The sequence below is a fragment of the Eptatretus burgeri genome, chromosome 6 (assembly GCF_056783735.1).
Source record: "Eptatretus burgeri isolate ZD-2024b chromosome 6, Ebu_testis_v1, whole genome shotgun sequence".
Classification (NCBI taxonomy): domain Eukaryota; kingdom Metazoa; phylum Chordata; class Myxini; order Myxiniformes; family Myxinidae; genus Eptatretus; species Eptatretus burgeri.
Window position 1 is genome coordinate 112,480,536 of NC_140966.1, and position 17,692 is coordinate 112,498,227.

General features: G+C 46.3%; 2 protein-coding genes across 3 annotated transcripts in view; both read right to left on the reverse strand.

The window, feature by feature from the left end:
- LOC147025648 (leucine-rich repeat-containing G protein-coupled receptor 5-like) overlaps positions 1 to 17,692 on the reverse strand; it is a 92,615-nt gene that overhangs the window by 42,603 nt on the left and 32,320 nt on the right. For both annotated transcript variants that reach the window (XM_085886849.1, XM_085886848.1), the window contains 2 exons: positions 6,584 to 6,655; positions 5,948 to 6,019 (listed from right to left, as the gene is read on the reverse strand). In XM_085886849.1, coding sequence (XP_085742975.1) covers positions 5,948 to 6,019; positions 6,584 to 6,655 — 144 coding nt within the window. The remainder of the gene's footprint in view (positions 1 to 5,947; positions 6,020 to 6,583; positions 6,656 to 17,692) is intronic.
- LOC147025649 (uncharacterized) lies at positions 6,662 to 17,639 on the reverse strand. The gene is made up of 3 exons (XM_085886950.1): positions 17,632 to 17,639; positions 14,541 to 15,547; positions 6,662 to 14,503 (listed from the first exon to the last, which is right to left on the reverse strand). The coding sequence occupies exons 1-3, from the start codon at positions 17,637 to 17,639 to the stop codon at positions 14,313 to 14,315; spliced, it is 1,206 nt and encodes a 401-aa protein (XP_085743076.1). The 3' UTR covers positions 6,662 to 14,312.

The following is a 17,692-nucleotide window of genomic DNA, read 5'->3' on the forward strand; positions in this document are numbered from 1 at the left end:
ATGTTTTCTGTGCATGTGGGATAGTAGGGACCGTGCTCAGCATTACACGAAGAAGGACTGGCCTGTGTGGGAGGAATTGGTGCCATGCAAAGAAAGGAACGTCATCAACGACCCTCTGGTGGACAGAGACAGAATACTCTTCCCACCGCTGCACATCAAGCTCGGCTTAATCAAGCAGTTCACCAAGGCTCTGGACAAAGATGGTGACTGCTTCACTTACTTGTGCCAGGCTTTTCCAGGATTGACCATGGAGAAGTTGAAAGCTGGCATCTTTGATGGTTCTCAGATCCGTCAGCTCATCAGAGATCCAGAGTTCAAAAACTCAATGAACGAAGTGGAACTGGAAGCGTGGAAGACATTTGTTTTGGTAGTGAAGAACTTTCTTGGCAACAATAAGGCCAGAAACTACGCAGAACTTGTCAACAACATGCTGACTGCTTTCAGAAACCTGGGCTGCAACATGAGCATCAAGATGCACTACCTATTTTCACATATGAACCGGTTTCCTGAGAACCTGGGTTCAATGAGTGACGAGCAGGGGGAGAGATTCCATCAGGACATGAAGGAGATGGAGACCAGGTATCAGGGTCGCTGGGACGCAGTCATGATGGCTGACTACTGTTGGAATCTGAAGAGAGACCTCCCTGCCGCTGAACATTCCAGGAGTTCGAAGAAACGGAAGTTCAAGCCCTGAAGTTTGAACAGTGGTGACGCAACATGCAATTTACTTGTACTTACCTTTATCAATGCCCACCATTCAGATGACAGTAATCGATGTTTCTATCATGTAATCAATAAATGTTGTTGGCAAAACATTTTTTTTTCTTAAAAACATGTTTAGGATGATATGTGTTGACAAAAATCAGCTGATAATGCCACAAAAATGTAATTGATTTTGTCACAAGATCTGATTTTTTCAAATCAACTTAGCACAAAAACCTGACCTGATGGAGAGAAACGGATGCCATTTCCTGATTCAGCAGTGCCAGAATACCCTAATTCACTTGTAGAAATCTGGACAACATTCAGAAAGTAAAAAATTGTTGACCAGTGTTCTTTTTTCTTCTTTGTTCTTGGTTTTTTTTTTTTTTTTTTTTTTTTCTTGCTTTTTGTTCTTGTTTTTTTTTTTTTTTTTTTTTTTTTGTTCTTGCACATCTTGCACATCTTGCAAGTTTTTGTTCTTGCACATCCATACTTTGAAGCAACTTTTGAATCTGGAAACATCTTTTGAAATAGAGGTCCAGCATGATCTGAGACTGATATGGGCAAGTTATGTTCCACAATAAATCCACTAAAGAGAAGTTCCGCTCGGGTAACATCCTCTTCCTCGCTTGTCCCTTGTTTGGTGAAATAATTCAGAAGTGTACCGGTACTCGTGCTCGAAGATCTCTCCTTTGCAATGTCTGTGTGCCGTTTGCTTCCAACGTGCTTCCGAATATCATCGCGACCTCCGTGCTCAACTGAAATATCAACGCTGCATACTGTACAATACGCATGATGAATTCCTCTTTCAGACTTTCGAATACACGGGTATTGGAGACTGTATTCGGTCTTGTACTTCTGAGACCATTTCTTGGTCTTCGTAAGCTTCTTTTCTGCCATTCCGTAATCAACATCGAGGGTTTGAAGCATCGGTAACTTCGAAGTCGATGTTCCACAGCTGCAGCGCGACTCGTAGAACTCTAGCGGCTGTTAAATTAAACACCGCACGGTGGTCGCGACCGCCGGGCTGGTACGGGGCCCAGCTGCATGCAGTGAGCGTATCGCATGCATATACACTGTGCATACATACCGCATGCACTGTATTGCACACATACCGCATGCACTGTATTGCACACATACCGCATGCACTGTATTGCACACATACCGCATGCACTAAATCTCAGTGCATGATCGCATAAGCGAGATCCAGACCCAATGTTTCGCTGCTCCTCATTTGAATTTGCAATTTTTTACGTACAATTTGGTAGCAGCGAACGTTATGGAGTTACCACATGCTATACATAGCAGACGATGCTTTTCATTCAATTCTCATACTAGTACATTCTGATGAGTGAACAGTGCAAAAATATCAAAATTTCGGGAGGATAAGGATAGTGATCGTAAGGGCGGGAGTTTGGGTGAATTTTCGGAAGCCTCCCGATGAAATCGGGAGGGTTGGCATTGCTGGGTTATGCGTGTGCGCGTTTCGATTTATGTTTTTGCTCGTTATCTCCATTTTGTGGGTTTCAGGAGATGGAATGAAGTTCTCCCAAGACTCGAAGTATCCACCTTCTCTCTCCAGTAAAGGATCGTGGTTCATGAACCAAGCTGTTCAACTTTGTTGTTCTCAGAGTTTTGTTCCGAGGGCTCTTTTCAGGATCGTCACCGAACCCCGGACTGCCTCCAATTGTCGTTCGTTTGTCGTGATATTCCCGGGGATGGTTTTTAAAATCTCAGTGAGGTTCTTCTTTATCATTCCTGTTGCTCCAATTATCACTGGTGGTACAATGTTGACGCTCTTCATCTTCCAAGATCTCTTCATTTCATTTTTGAGGTCCTGGTATTTGGTCATTTTCTTGATTTCTGCATTATTTAAGCAAAAATCGCTGTGTACTGAGAACTCGATCAGCAATGATGTCTTTTCGATTTTGTTCCTGAGAATGATGTTTGGTCGCAAGGCTTTGTTTTACACTCGATGGGATCATCAGGATGTACGTGTGCATGATGTCCTTATTTTCAAAGATTGTCCTTCGTTCCTGTTTCCATGAATTTTCTGGAACTGGAATGTTGAAATTTTTCCAGATATGACAATGAATCACTTTGCATACTTCGTTGCGGCGTTGTGTGTAAAGTTGTTCTGATAATAGTTTTTTACATCCCGAAAGCAGGTGACGAGTACTTTCTGTTTCTTTCTTGCAGAACCTACACTTGTCCATCTCGCACAGTCTCGCCATCTTATTAAATCCATCGGTGTAGTGTCCTTGATCTTGGGCATTTATTGCTGTTCGTTCTCCGTCCCAGTTCAGCTGACTGCTTCTTAGCCATTCCAATGAGCCTTCTTTGTTGATCCCAACTCAGTCCAATTCGTTCTTGTATTTCCCTGCTCTTTTGTCGTTCTCCCAGTTGTTGGTGTATATTTGTTGATATTTATTTTGTCTTTTTTGTAATCGTTGTGGCTGTATTTGTTGCCGTTTCATTTACCTGTGCGGTATCTTCTATTCACACCTGTTTTTGGAAATTCCTTGCAAGGTGAGTTAGGGATACTTTTTCAGGTTTGTTTAGAAATTGAGTCCGATGGTCTGTTGAACATTTCACTTACTCAGATAGACCAACACTCCGCTCTGGGCATTTGCGTGTGTGTTTAGGCCGACGGGCCCAGCAGCACTTTGGGGCCACCCGATAAACGTGCTGATCGAGCATGCCTGGTGTTGGCTTAATGGTGAGGGTGGTGGGCTTGGGATCCTATGATTCTGAGTTCAAACCCCACTCGGTTGTTGAATTAATACCAGGTGGGGTGAACTCTGCCTGTCATCCTTTCGAGGTCAGCAAAATGATTGCCAGCATGCTGTTATACTGTGTCGGAGTGGCGACCCATCCCGGATTGTGTCCAGTAGCCAAGGAGATTGCTTCGGCAGCACCAACGCTCTGCACAGAGTATGGTCCCAGTGGATGGATGGATAAACGTTCTGATCGAGCTGTTCACCAAAGGCGCCAACTGGAGTTGCGTGGTCACATTCTTATGGTTTGGCACCACACTGTATGCAGATAGGGCCGCACCGACAAGTGTGGACTCGCTCGCTTCATACACGTCCTCGACTCTACCTGGGAACGAGCTTCATCCTTGGATCAATGCTCACGGCAGCTTGTTTCCTCCATCTCTTGCTGGAGAGCTGTTGTCGCTGATGATGGTACTTTGCTGCTGTTAGGACGAGGCCGAGGTGGCGGCGCTTCACGTGTGTTTTGCGTGGCTTGAGTTTGATTGACAATGGCAGCTCAGCTAGTTTTGAGAGTGGCTTTCGTGGCGGTGGGGTTGGCGGGCTTCCTTCCCTGTTCCATTTCCATGACAGGTGCTGCATAGTTGTTGCCGAGAACATTACTGTCATCAAATGGAATTTATATCACGTTTTATCTGCTCTGTGTTTATGACTGTGAGCATCATTATAGTTACTATAGAGAAACCACCCCACGAATTATCTTGCTCCAACCATGCAACATGTTCTTCTGATACATCCCTATAGTTGGATGATGTTTAGGCAACAGACCTCTGCCTCCATCACTCCCGAAAATAAAAAATAACCTCGGTTACATACATGAAGCAAAAACATGCGTACTGCTTGTGTGCATACTGTATATAATACATTGTAGTTATATAGCTCAGATACTTCCAATTGCATCACCAATCGCCAAAAGGAAGAAAAAAATGCTAATATGGGTGGAAATGTCTTTTCAAAACTTGATGGAATCAAATGAAACTTGCACAGGCACAACTTCAGGGTGCCCTCAGTAATCCTTGAAATCTTCAGCTTCCTCGGTCAAATCCTCTCGGAAGAGTAGAGGAAACACACACCATGCATACATACATACATACTTTCCCTCCATTATATATAGATTAATGATGTGATTGTCCCCCACCGCTCCGACAATGTCAGATACAGGGGGGGCGGGGGGGACATTAAAACGAGCTCCGTCCGACCAACTGATCAATCATCCGTCCACATACTTTTGCGTTCGCGATGTTTCAAAAATCCGTTCAATATCCAGCAATCCGACGTTGCAGATATCGATCCCTCATGACATTATCTCAACCTGATTAGATCACGGCTGTGATTGGCTGAATTATGTTACCATGGCAACCATCTTGGTAGCTTGGCTTGTGCACTCGATATTCCAAAAACCGTTCAAGATTTAACTTTCACGTTGCACAGATCTATTCCTCATACCACCCAAAAGGAGGGGGACCTCGAGTATCAGCTCATGTTTTATTGCCATTATTATTATTATTATTTTTTTGTTGTTGTCATTTTGCTTGTTTTCTATTTTGATGTAAACTGAACATTTTTTTGGTCTTTCGACCACTGTACTTGTTTGGTGCATTTTCTAATTAAACTGAATTCAATCAATCAATATGCTCGGTGTCACAATCTCCAGCAATCTCTCCAGACAGCCTCTCATCTTCAACATCACCAAATCTGCTTCCGAGAAACTTGGTTTCCTCTTCAGAGCTCGCAAATACTTCAACTCCCATGAGATTATCACCGTCACCAAATCCCATGTCAGACCGTCGATGGAATACTGCTCCCACGTCTCGTACGATGCTCGTTCGTCAATCATTGGTATTCTGGATCAAGGCTGTCGGAGTGATTAACGCTCCTACTTAGTCGAGCAACCTCCAACCTTTGGCCCACTCTCCAGCAGCCTCTTTCCTGTACCTCTTCCACCACTACTACCACCACAGTCAGTGCTCTGTGAAACTCTGTCACTCCTCATTTTCACTATAATTAGAACACCTACCTCACTTCTACCTGTCACCCTTTCTGTGGTACTCTCCATGCCTTCCATACCAATTGCCATGCCCCCTCCTCCTCCTCCTTCTTCTTATTTCCCCGCAATGCCTCTTTGGAACAGCTTTCCTTCGTAGTGTGTCCCTGACTTTTATCAATTTGCAACAATTCAAGTCACAAATCAGTTGATTACATCTCATCTAATTAGTACACTTTCCCATCTTCTTTCTTTGCCTTTTCACCCAAGGGGCTCCCCCCTTCCTTTTGGGCTCAACCCTTCCTCTGTGGTGCTAATAAATAATAATAATAATAATAATAATAATAATAATAATAATAATAAATTATTGGACACACACACATACCCACACCCCTGTCGGAGTGGAAACGTAATAAATGAGCGTGAGAATGACAGGAGACAAGAGACAGAGACAGAGATCGGTAGGGAGAGGGAGGACTTTACTCACAGGGACTGCAGGTTGGGCAGGTTCTGCAGGGCATGACCCGGTACATGGTGAAACTGGTTGTTTTGCAGAGTGCTGGGAGAGGGACCATGGAAGGGAAAAGGCAAGAGTATTGTGTCACTGGAAAAACAAACAATTTCTGACAATTTCGTCCCAATTTGGGTGTGTAAGGGGGTGGGGTTGGGGGTTGTTCGGGGGAAGCAGCATAGTGTCGAAGTGAAAATCTGTCTACATGTCTACCTGACCCGAGTAAACATCCAAGGCGGCCTGGCATGAGGCTTGTATCTCCACTGAAAAGGTCCAATTACTCCGACAAACAAACGTAAGAGTATTACACACATTGTACAACTTAAACTGAGCTTGTGCAATTTTCAGAACCTTCATGAAATGAGAGTTGTCCACATTGGGTAGCATCGGTCGGTGGCTTACCTGGGATGGGTCCATCACCAAGGATCCCCTTTTTTCCCTCAATTTTTGTTTTTCCCAAACATTCCAAAACCTTTTCACGAGATTACAACCAAATAAAAGCAGACGATATCTGAACACTACGTAACCATGACGTCACAGTGAAGCAACAGGGTAATAAAATAAAATAAAAATTAAATAAATCGAGGGGTTCAAATGCATTTCTTTACTTACAGGACCCGTAAATTCTTCAGGCCGGAGAAACAGTTTGTTGATAGATCTACGAGGTCATTACCAGCCAATCTCCTGTGGGTCAAAATCAGGAAGGAGAAGAGTGACAGCAGAGAGACAACGATGGTCACGAGCCGTGTTCGAGTTTGAGTCTTAACACAGGAAATACATTCCTTGGACATGTTTACAAATGGAGTATTTCTATCGCGTTGGATCCACAATGTCTGGATAAAGTTAAAATGTGGATCCATACGGACTGGCCCACGAGATGACGACTTGTTTACAAAAACGAGTAAAAGGTTTGAGTGTGTGTGTGACACAATAATGCATCAATCAAATATCATCATCATCATCATATCTGTTTCCATACACAGTGTCCTGTAAAAGTATCCATCCCCTCCCAAGAGTGCCACATTTAGATGAATTACGAATTGTGTAGAAACAATGTTTCTAAATGAACTTTTTCATTCTTAACTGTACAGATCAACCTAAACACTGTAATAGTCGAAAGAGGTTAAATGTCAGGAATACCTGAAAAAAACTTGTACGAATCAAAATTCACTGGTTGTAACAGTATTCAGCACCTCCGGGGGATCAGTACTTGGTGGAATCACCTTAAACAGCAATGACTGCTGCGAGTGTTTGTGGGAAGATCTCCACCAGGTTTACACAGTGAGATGTCCTTTCTTCACGTGAAAATTGCTCGACTTCTGCCAAGTCTGACGGGGATCGTCGACGGACGGCAATCTTCAAGTCTCGCCATAAATGTTCAAATTGGTTCATGTCAGGACTTTCACTGGGGCACTCAAGAACATTTATTTAATTCATATCCATCCACTCCAGTGAGGGTTTATCTTTGTGCTTCGGATCGTTGTCCTGCTGAAATGTGAATCTCCTTCCCAGTTTAAGATTCCTGGCCGACTCAAACAGGTTTTCATCAAGGAATCTCTTGTACTTTGCACCGTCCATTGTCCTTTCTATCCTGACAAGCTTGACAGTCCCTGCTGATGAAAAGCAGCCCCATAACATGATGCTGCCACCACCACACTTGACAGTCAGGAGGGTGTTGACTGGGTGATGTGCAGTGTTAATCTTGCACCAGACGTAACACTTTGAATTTAGACCAAAATGTTCAGTTATTGTCTTGTCTGACCACAAAACGTTTCTCCACACGCCTGCAGCATCATTAACATGGTTTTTCACAAACTCCATACGAGCTTTTAGATATGTCTTTTTCAGTAATGGCTTCTTCTTACCAGATGTCCATAGACACCAGCTTTGTGAAGGAAATGGGATATTGTTGATTCATGAACACTGACCCCCATCTCAGACATAGACCCTTGCAGATCTTTCAAAGTCATTGTTGGATTCACAGTGACATCCCGAACCAGTTTCCTGCTCGCCCAGCTGCTGAGTTTGAATGGACGACCTGATCTGGGTAGAGTCTGGGTGGTATGATACATCTTCCACTTCTTAATGATGGATTACACCGACTCAAAGGGATAATGACTGACTTTGAAATCTTCTTATAACCCTCTCCTGAACGGTGCTTCTCCACCACTTTACATCCGACTTCTTTGGAAAGCTCCTTGGTCTTCATGCATGCCTCATTGTTTGACCAAATGAAACTCTTTAGATTAGTGGAGGAGCTTCATTTTTAAGTTAATCCACTGATTACATACAGGTGAAACCGATTACACTTATTTTATAACCTTTCAAACAAATAATTTGCTCCTGAAGTGATTTCAGGTTAATTCGGCAAAGGGTTGAAATACTTATGGAACTGAGAATCATCATCTGATTTTCTGTGTTAATCTAATTTGTTCACATTCTATCTGAATTTTTAGCTTTCTCACTTTGGAGTAGTTTGTGAAGATTGTGTTGCTGCGGCTAGGGGGTTCGAGGTTCGACACGAGGGGAAGGACTCGAGTTCCTCCCAAAAGCCCGGTCCTGAGGCCACCAGCTGCGGATAACTCTGTGGCTCGGCGGGTTGCTCATCAACGACAAACACCCATTAGTACCGCCAATCCTGGCAGGGTTCTCACGACTTTGCGTGTTACCGTTTCCGATGGATTGACAGCATCAAGGGGGGCTCACGCCCTCAATGCATACTTGTTTTATCTTACCTGATCAGGTGCAGACAAGCGGAGCAGCCAAGTACACACCGGCTAATGTTTAAAGCCAATGGGTGGAGTAAAACTTCCCGGCCAACAATACATGGACTATGCTGGACCAATGGAGGAAATGACACGACAAGCTGCGTGCATTGCAATAAGAAACAATTTATTAAAAGAAAGGGTGAGGAAAGATATGTGGTAGTCCATGTGAAATTTTCCCCCTTTTTGCTTGGAGGGCCAGAATAACGTTAGTCCGCCTTTGAAATTTGAAAAAAAAAGAAGTTTAACTGATGCTATGATATATGCATGGAACGTCTGACGTCAAGACATACTTGGCCAGGAAGTTGGGTACAGTACGAGCGATTGCGTTTTCCTTTGTCCTCACAGCTGTTTCTAAAGAAATTGGTTATTTAAAATGAATCGGGTGTGTTTTCCAAAGGTAAATGTTGTTTCTCTTTGTGTGTTTAAAGTGAAATAACTTTGACAACACCCAATTTCCGAGCCATTTACCATATTAACCTGTTTTCCAAATTAACACGGTGATTGGCAGCTGTTTATAAAGAATAATGTTTATAAACATCTCCTTGAAACGGCTATAATGCGCCGTTGTTTTTTTTTTGTATATTGGTGATTGAAATTCACCCGAAACAAAGGTTAAAGCTACTGAATCTTTTTGGGTTGTATGCAGTACTGTACGTACTGTGATTGGCAATCGGCACTCCATACTGACTTCACTCAGATGCAGGTTACCGAAGAATGGCCAATATCTGCTGTGCCGATGAACGGTTCTGATATCGGCCTCCTCCCATGCTCTTCGAGCCAAAGAAGCTGCATAAAGCAACCATGAACGGCTACCGAAGGTAAGCCCTTTTCTGTTTCAAACCCTAGGCACGTGGGTAGCTTCCTGGCTCAAAAGGTGCCCAAGATTTACAGCCCAGACAAGAAAGAAAATAAATAAGGAAGCAATAAATCGATAATAATGAAGTAATTAATCAATTAACTGATCGATTAATCAAAAAATTACGACATGTTCAACGTGTCCTCCAGTTTACACACACTCTTCCGACAAGTAAGTATGCCCTTGGTGAATAACAGCGCAGAAAGACCGTGGCTCAGCGGAGTGCAAGAAACTGATTTTTACTTCCGCCACCGAAGGTGAAGGAGATTATATTTTCATCCCTCTCTGTCTGTTTGTTTGTTTGTCTGTTGGGTGGTCGCTAGACTACCGTTATTCTCAGGTTTTCTGTCTATCTGTATGTATGTAATGGACAGCTCTGGAGGCTGGAGGAGTCAACCGATTTTGATGAAACTTGACTGGTAGGTTCATACCAGGATCTAGTATGCTTTTGAGCACCGTTGCTATGGACGCCACCGTTGCCTAGCAACGGGACTTTGAAATTTTTGTAAAAATCCGAAAAAAATTTTTTATATATTTTTTCCGAAAATCAAAAACCGGCTTCCGCGCTTTTATGCGGCTATAATCAACCTCTTTGTCAAAAAATTTCAGCCCGATCCGTCAAAAACTGTATGACTAGTATGCAATTATATAGCGACCACCCATGTCGCCTACCGGCTTGTCTGTTTGTTTGTATGTCTGTGTGCAGATTATCTCAAAAGTTGTGGTCGGATACAGCTGAAATTTGGTGGGCAGGTTGGGTGTGTGACAAGGACGAACTGATTAGATGTTGGTGAAGATCCGGATCCGACTACTGGAATTTTAAAAGTGATTCTTCATCATTGAGAGATAGGGCCAAAAACGATGTATAGCATTATATTTCAAAAATATATTGGGCCCGACATGTTATTGTGAATCAGGCATTACATGGCGGAGGTGTGCACTTTACCGAGTACCCTTGTAGTTTCATCATGCAGTCACATCTCGTGAATGTTGTGTGGGTTTTCAGAAGCACAAAACCGAATGTTCTGTTCGTTTACAGCCCCATTAAGTGCACACGGGCCTCATATGAACACCAGATGTTGCACAACATTTCAGGATGTTCCCCAAAGAAAGGCAGCCTCAACAGCTTTTGCTCAACGGTAGTTTGGCCAACAATACAGCAAAGGGTTTCGCTACAAGATGTTCTTGGTGTGCCGTGTACAAAACCTGAATCATCACCGTTCACCGACCTGCAAAGGAAAAACAGAAACTCCAAACCACCCGGTACGAGTGAACATGGACCGAAGGTATCCTGGAATCGAAATTGGGCTTGCGAGATCAGCAGGCATTATGACCCTCACGTGCATTCGAAAGAAAAGATGTCCAGGTTTGAAACAGGTGAAAGTGATAAACTGGTTGTCAATTGGCTATATCCAGATTTAAATATGAAGGCACCGCCAAACTCATATGTTTCAAGACCTGAGCTGTGCCAGATGTGCAGTTGTACTAATTGTGGTAACTTCGTTATTGAATACAGGTGAAGGCGATGGAAAGGGGAGCGACTGGTAAATTGGATTTGACTGTTGGGCACTTCCATCTGAGGCCATTGTTCAAGGTGCTTGGATCCCAGCTCCAAACCCCACAACATGTTGATATGTACGCTTTTGTGTACGGAACACGTTACAGAACACTGTTGTGAAACAACAGAGATGGTTAGATCTTGTGATTATCCGTCATGACTGAGAGAGGATGCCGTCCCCAGGATTCATCGGAAGAAAAAGTCGTCGCTCGAAACTGTAACACCATCTCCACCGAGCGACCAGCACATGTGCACGGACGATTTGAGTGGTGAATAAACACCTGTTGCCATTTCCCGGCAGTTACAACAAGAGCACCTGAAAAAGAATTATTTGTTATCAACACAAATTTATACAAATCAAATGAACCAACATCTATTGATAGTGGAGAGAAAGTATGAATGTATCATCTACTACTACTACTACTACCACTACTACAGGATTTGACCGAGGACGCTGAAACTTTCAGGGTCCCCCCCTCCATCCACAATCCACCATGAATCATCACCCCTACAATACCCAGAACCTTCCCATACCCCTCCTCTCCCTCCCCCCCATCCACTGGGGAGGGACATCGACACCTCACGGACATGACGGTGGGACACGGCATGGCCACAAATAGCTTCCGGGAAAAGTATGAAACAGGACGATACCGTAACGTACAAGACACCTAGTCAGCCTGCGATGGTGGGAGAAAGCATTCGTTGCCCATTTTGTCCGCGGTCTCCGTGCCATCGGACGATGACGGGTTTTTCTGCTCGAGTAATATATAAACCAATTTCTCAATTAATACAAAATCCCTCCATTATAGACCGTTAATTTAACGGGGGAAAAAAAAACCTCAGATCCTACCGAGCTGAAGTGACCATGTGACCGACATTTTCATGTTCACGAACACCTCCGCCTTCTTCCTCTGAATCGTTCGCACAAGGCTCGAAACGATTCGGCTCCACAATCCCCACGAAAGTGTTTCCATCACTAATTAATTCCCAATAGTTTCATCAAAAATCCCACTGATCAGTTTCAACATTCTGAGAACCATCAAAGTTGCGAATGATGGTGGAATCAGTATCTGAATCCGAGGTCGACGTGCACCGCTCCTCTATGCAAACCGCCGTTCGGAGCAACAAGGATTCCAGATGTGACGTCTCTGGCAAAATTGAAAATCCACCCTCCAGGACTTTTTTCCCAACACTTCGTGATTTGCAAATTTTTTTTATTTTTCCAATTTCTTTCTTTCTCTTCAAATTAGACCATGATGAATGATTCTCAATGGTTTTCAGAAGGAAAAAAATGATGTCTGCCGATGTCCTTATCCGACATGCGATGTATGTGCAAGTACCCTCCATCATCCTCAGATCACTGTGAAACATTCAAGGCGGTGGTGGTTTGGCTAACAAATCAAAGACGCTTGTCAGTAGGAATTTTGAAATAAATAAGTCAACGACAAAGGGTCATTGAGATATGACAGGTATGAAGACACGGTCTCGACAGACGCAGGCTGGAGATGGCCCAGGTGGCCTTAAACACGTTAATATGCCGAATTGGAACACCTAAGGATGACATACACACCAACATGGAGATGTTCTCAACGTCATCCCCCTCCCGCTTCCTCCCCAACTGCTTCTAATCGCTCCCGACTCAGGGCACCCCACCTTCCCTCACTGCTGGATGATGGTTCACAAATTAATTACAGAATACCAGCAGGGGTAACCGGCGTTGTCCGGCCTATTTTTTTTTGTCGGGGCCTAAAACACTTCCCTACACCCACTCAGGAATTCGATACCGACAGACGACAACGACGACGATCGAATGATTAAAAGAAAGAAAAAAAAAATCTCAAAAATCCAACTTTCTTTTTGAATTATTACTCTTTTTGTCGAAAACACTCCCCGGAGCTCACTGATGAAGCTCTGAAAGTTTGACGAAGATCCGTTTAGCCATTTCAGAGAAAAAAAAAACAACGAAGCAAATTTAACCCCCAAATTTCGAGTCGAAGCCCCAATGTTATCAAATCAAGTTGTGGTCTTTCCCCTCCGGAAGTTCCAAGGTGAATCTCATGAGAAACTCGTGGAATTTGTCACCCAAACCACCCTGCCTGCACAACCGGGTGCTTTGGATGACAAATTCCACGATTCACATCATCAGAATTGCCATCAAGAGAGGAGGTGTGGTGGAAGGGTGTGGGGAGGGGGGGGGGTGGGGGCGTTGCATCATATTTGTAAAATTAAAAAAAAAAATCTGTGCAGTAAGAGAGTTGGAGCCACCAGGGGGTGGTACAACACCCCCGCCTTATCAAACGTTTCACTGGATTCAAGACCAGTCACGATCTGACCCGTGGACTGAACGACACGTGACACGAGTTTGAAGTGAGACACACTGCTGTGAAAGGAAGGATCTGGGTATTAGAATGTTCCCTTAAATAATCTTTCGAGCATATTCAAACAAGAACAGCGTTCGGTAGAGCGCATATACCCCCTCCACCAGGCTGAACAGGTTACGTTTTGTATCCCACCGATAGGCCGGATCCGGATCCGGATCTTCACCAAAATTTAATCAGTTCGTCCTTGTCACACACCGAACCTGTCCACAAAATTTCATCCGGATCCGTCTGCAACTTTTTGAGATATCCTGTACACAAACAGACAAACAGACAGTCAGACAGACAAACACGGGTGAAAACTTAACGTCCGTCCATCTTCGGTGGTGGAGGTAACCACATTGGTACTTCGGAGTGAATGAAATATTGCCTAACAGTGACCCAATTAATTAATTAATAGTGGAGGTACAATAAATTATTCACTACAAATGAGTAGCTGTAATAAATACACGCTACAGCACATGTACCATGGATAAAGACCCTTTGCAGTCATGTCTGAACATCAAACGTGTTATTTCCATGTGGCTCTCTCAACCACAATGGGAGGACAAAGCAGCCGAACAATACGTGGACACCGTCCAATCGATAACTATACAACACAATAATAAAAATCTGGAGTAGAGTAGAATGCTCGCTCCATGTGTACATTAGGCCCAAGCAGATGTCGAGGGTCCAGTCTCTCTCCTCACTCTGTTCACTCCCAACACCACCCCACCCCTCCATCTCCTCATTCCCAATGCCACCCACCCCTCTCTCCCCAAGCATATTCTGCTGAATCAGTTTATTGGTGATACAGGGTGGTTCGGATGTTCTGCACACTTGGATGCGCCGGGTGGTTTGGATGTGTTGGGCGGTTTGGATGTCCTGGGTGGTTTGGATGCGTCGGGTGGTTTGGATGCGCCGGGTGGTTTGGATGTGCTGGGTGGTTTGGATGCGCCGGGTAGTTTGGATGTGCTGGGTGGTTTGGATGTGCTGGGTGGTTTGGATGTGCTGGGTGGTTTGGATGCGCCGGGTAGTTTGGATGCGCCGGGTAGTTTGGATGTGCCGGGTAGTTTGGATGTCCTGGGTGGTTTGGATGTGCCGGGTAGTTTGGATGTGCTGGGTGGTTTGGATGTGCTGGGTGGTTTGGATGCGCCGGGTAGTTTGGATGTGCTGGGTGGTTTGGATGCGCCGGGTAGTTTGGATGCGCCGGGTAGTTTGGATGTGCCGGGTGGTTTGGATGTGCTGGGTGGTTTGGATGTGCCGGGTGGTTTGGATGTTCCGGGTGGTTTGGATGTGCTGGGTGGTTTGGATGTGCCGGGTGGTTTGGATGTTCCCGCTGGTTTGGATGTTCCGGGTGGTTTGGATGTCCTGGGTGGTGTGGATGTGCTGGGTGGTTTGGATGTGCTGGGTGGTTTGGATGCGCCGGGTGGTTTGGATGCGCCGGGTGGTTTGGATGCGCCGGGTGGTTTGGATGTGCTGGGTGGTTTGGATGTGCTGGGTGGTTTGGATGTGCCGGGTGGTTTGGATGTGCCGGGTGGTTTGGATGCGCCGGGTGGTTTGGATGCGCCGGGTGGTTTGGATACACCGGGTGGTCTGGATGTGCCGTGTGGTTTGGATGTTCCGGGTGGTTTGGATGTTCCGGGTGGTTTGGATGTTCCGGGTGGTTTGGATGTCCTGGGTGGTTTGGATGTTCCGGGTGGTTTGGATGCGCCGGGTGGTTTGGATGCGCCGGGTGGTTTGGATACGCCGGGTGGTTTGGATGTGCTGGGTGGTTTGGATGTTCCGGGTGGTTTGGATGTTCCGGGTGGTTTGGATGTTCCGGGTGGTTTGGATGTTCCGGGTGGTTTGGATGTTCCGGGTGGTTTGGATGTGCTGGGTGGTTTGGATGTGCCGGGTGGTTTGGATGTTCCGGGTGGTTTGGATGTTCCGGGAGGCTTGGATGTCCTGGGCGGCTTGGATGTGCTGGGTGGTTTGGATGTGCTGGGTGGTTTGGCTGCGCCGGGTGGCTTGGACGCGCCGGGTGGTTTGGATGTCCTGGGTGGTTTGGATGTGCTGGGTGGCTTGCATGTGCTGGGTGGTTTGGATGGGCCGGGTGGTTTGGATGTGCCGGGTGGTTTGGATGCGCCGGGTGGTTTGGATGCGCCGGGTGGTTTGGATGCGCCGGGTGGTTTGGATACGCCGGGTGGTTTGGATGTGCCGGGTGGTTTGGATGTTCCGGGTGGTTTGGATGTTCCGGGTGGTTTGGATGTTCCGGGTGGTTTGGATGTCCTGGGTGGTTTGGATGTTCCGGGTGGTTTGGATGTTCCGGGTGGTTTGGATGTCCTGAGTGGTTTGGATGTTCCGGGTGGTTTGGATGCGCTGGGTGGTTTGGATACGCCGGGTGGTTTGGATGTTCCGGGTGGTTTGGATGTTCCGGGTGGTTTGGATGTTCCGGGTGGTTTGGATGTTCCGGGTGGTTTGGATGTTCCGGGTGGTTTGGATGCGCCGGGTGGTTTGGATGCGCCGGGTGGTTTGGATACGCCGGTGGTTTGGATGTGCTGGGTGGTTTGGATGTTCCGGGTGGTTTGGATGTTCCGGTGGTTTGGATGTTCCGGGTGGTTTGGATGTTCCGGGTGGTTTGGATGTTCCGGGTGGTTTGGATGTGCTGGGTGGTTTGGATGTTCCGGGTGGTTTGGATGTTCCGGGTGGTTTGGATGTTCCGGGTGGTTTGGATGTCCTGGGTGGTTTGGATGTGCTGGGTGGTTTGGATGTGCTGGGTGGTTTGGATGCGCCGGGTGGTTTGGATGTCCTGGGTGGTTTGGATGTGCTGGGTGGTTTGGATGTGCCGGGTGGTTTGGATGTGCCGGGTGGTTTGGATGTGCCGGGTGGTTTGGATGCGCCGGGTGGTTTGGATGCGCCGGGTGGTTTGGATGCGCCGGGTGGTTTGGATACGCCGGGTGGTTTGGATGTGCTGGGTGGTTTGGATGTTCCGGGTGGTTTGGATGTTCCGGGTGGTTTGGATGTTCCGGGTGGTTTGGATGTCCTGGGTGGTTTGGATGTTCCGGGTGGTTTGGATGCGCCGGGTGGTTTGGATGCGCCGGGTGGTTTGGATACGCCGGGTGGTTTGGATGTGCTGGGTGGTTTGGATGTTCCGGGTGGTTTGGATGTTCCGGGTGGTTTGGATGTTCTGGGTGGTTTGGATGTTCCGGGTGGTTTGGATGTGCTGGGTGGTTTGGATGTGCCGGGTGGTTTGGATGTTCCGGGTGGTTTGGATGTTCCGGGTGGTTTGGATGTCCTGGGTGGTTTGGATGTGCTGGGTGGTTTGGATGTGCTGGGTGGTTTGGATGCGCCGGGTGGTTTGGATGCCGGGTGGTTTGGATGTCCTGGGTGGTTTGGATGTGCTGGGTGGTTTGGATGTGCTGGGTGGTTTGGATGTGCCGGGTGGTTTGGATGTGCCGGGTGGTTTGGATGCGCCGGGTGGTTTGGATGCGCCGGGTGGTTTGGACGCGCCGGGTGGTTTGGATGCGCCGGGTGGTTTGGATACGCCGGGTGCTTTGGATGTTCCGGGGGGTTTGGATGTCCTGGGTGGTTTGGATGTGCTGGGTGGTTTGATGTCCTGGGTGGTTTGGATGTGCTGGGTGGTTTGGATGTGCTGGGTAGTTTGGATGTGCTGGGTGGTTTGGATGTGCCGGGTGGTTTGGATGCGCCGGGTGGTTTGGATGCGCCGGGTAGTTTGGATGCGCCGGGTAGTTTGGATGTACCGGGTGGTTTGGTTTGGATGTGCTGGGTAGTTTGGCTTTGGTGACTCATCTACTGTTGATAACTAATTGATGTACTCTTGAAGGACACCGTGGGATCTTTAACATCCATGAAAGACCAGTGCTAACAGATGGGTCCTTGGAGTTAACATCGATCCCACTCGATCCGAGGGACAGAGAGGACATTGATGCCTCACCCGGCTCGCGAAATACCAGGACGACAGTTTATACCAGAGTCAGGATTGCTCAGACGTACTCATACCTGTAAGTTATCCTTCGCATAGTTCATTAAAGCTGGATAATCTAACCACAACCTTTTAACATCCAAGTTAACCACAAGTGGAGTTTTTTAACCTTGAATGTGGATCATGTTAAAGTTACCTGCACATGTTCTCATTAATGAAATGCAAGTACATTACCTGTACAGAATTTTGTTAAACTC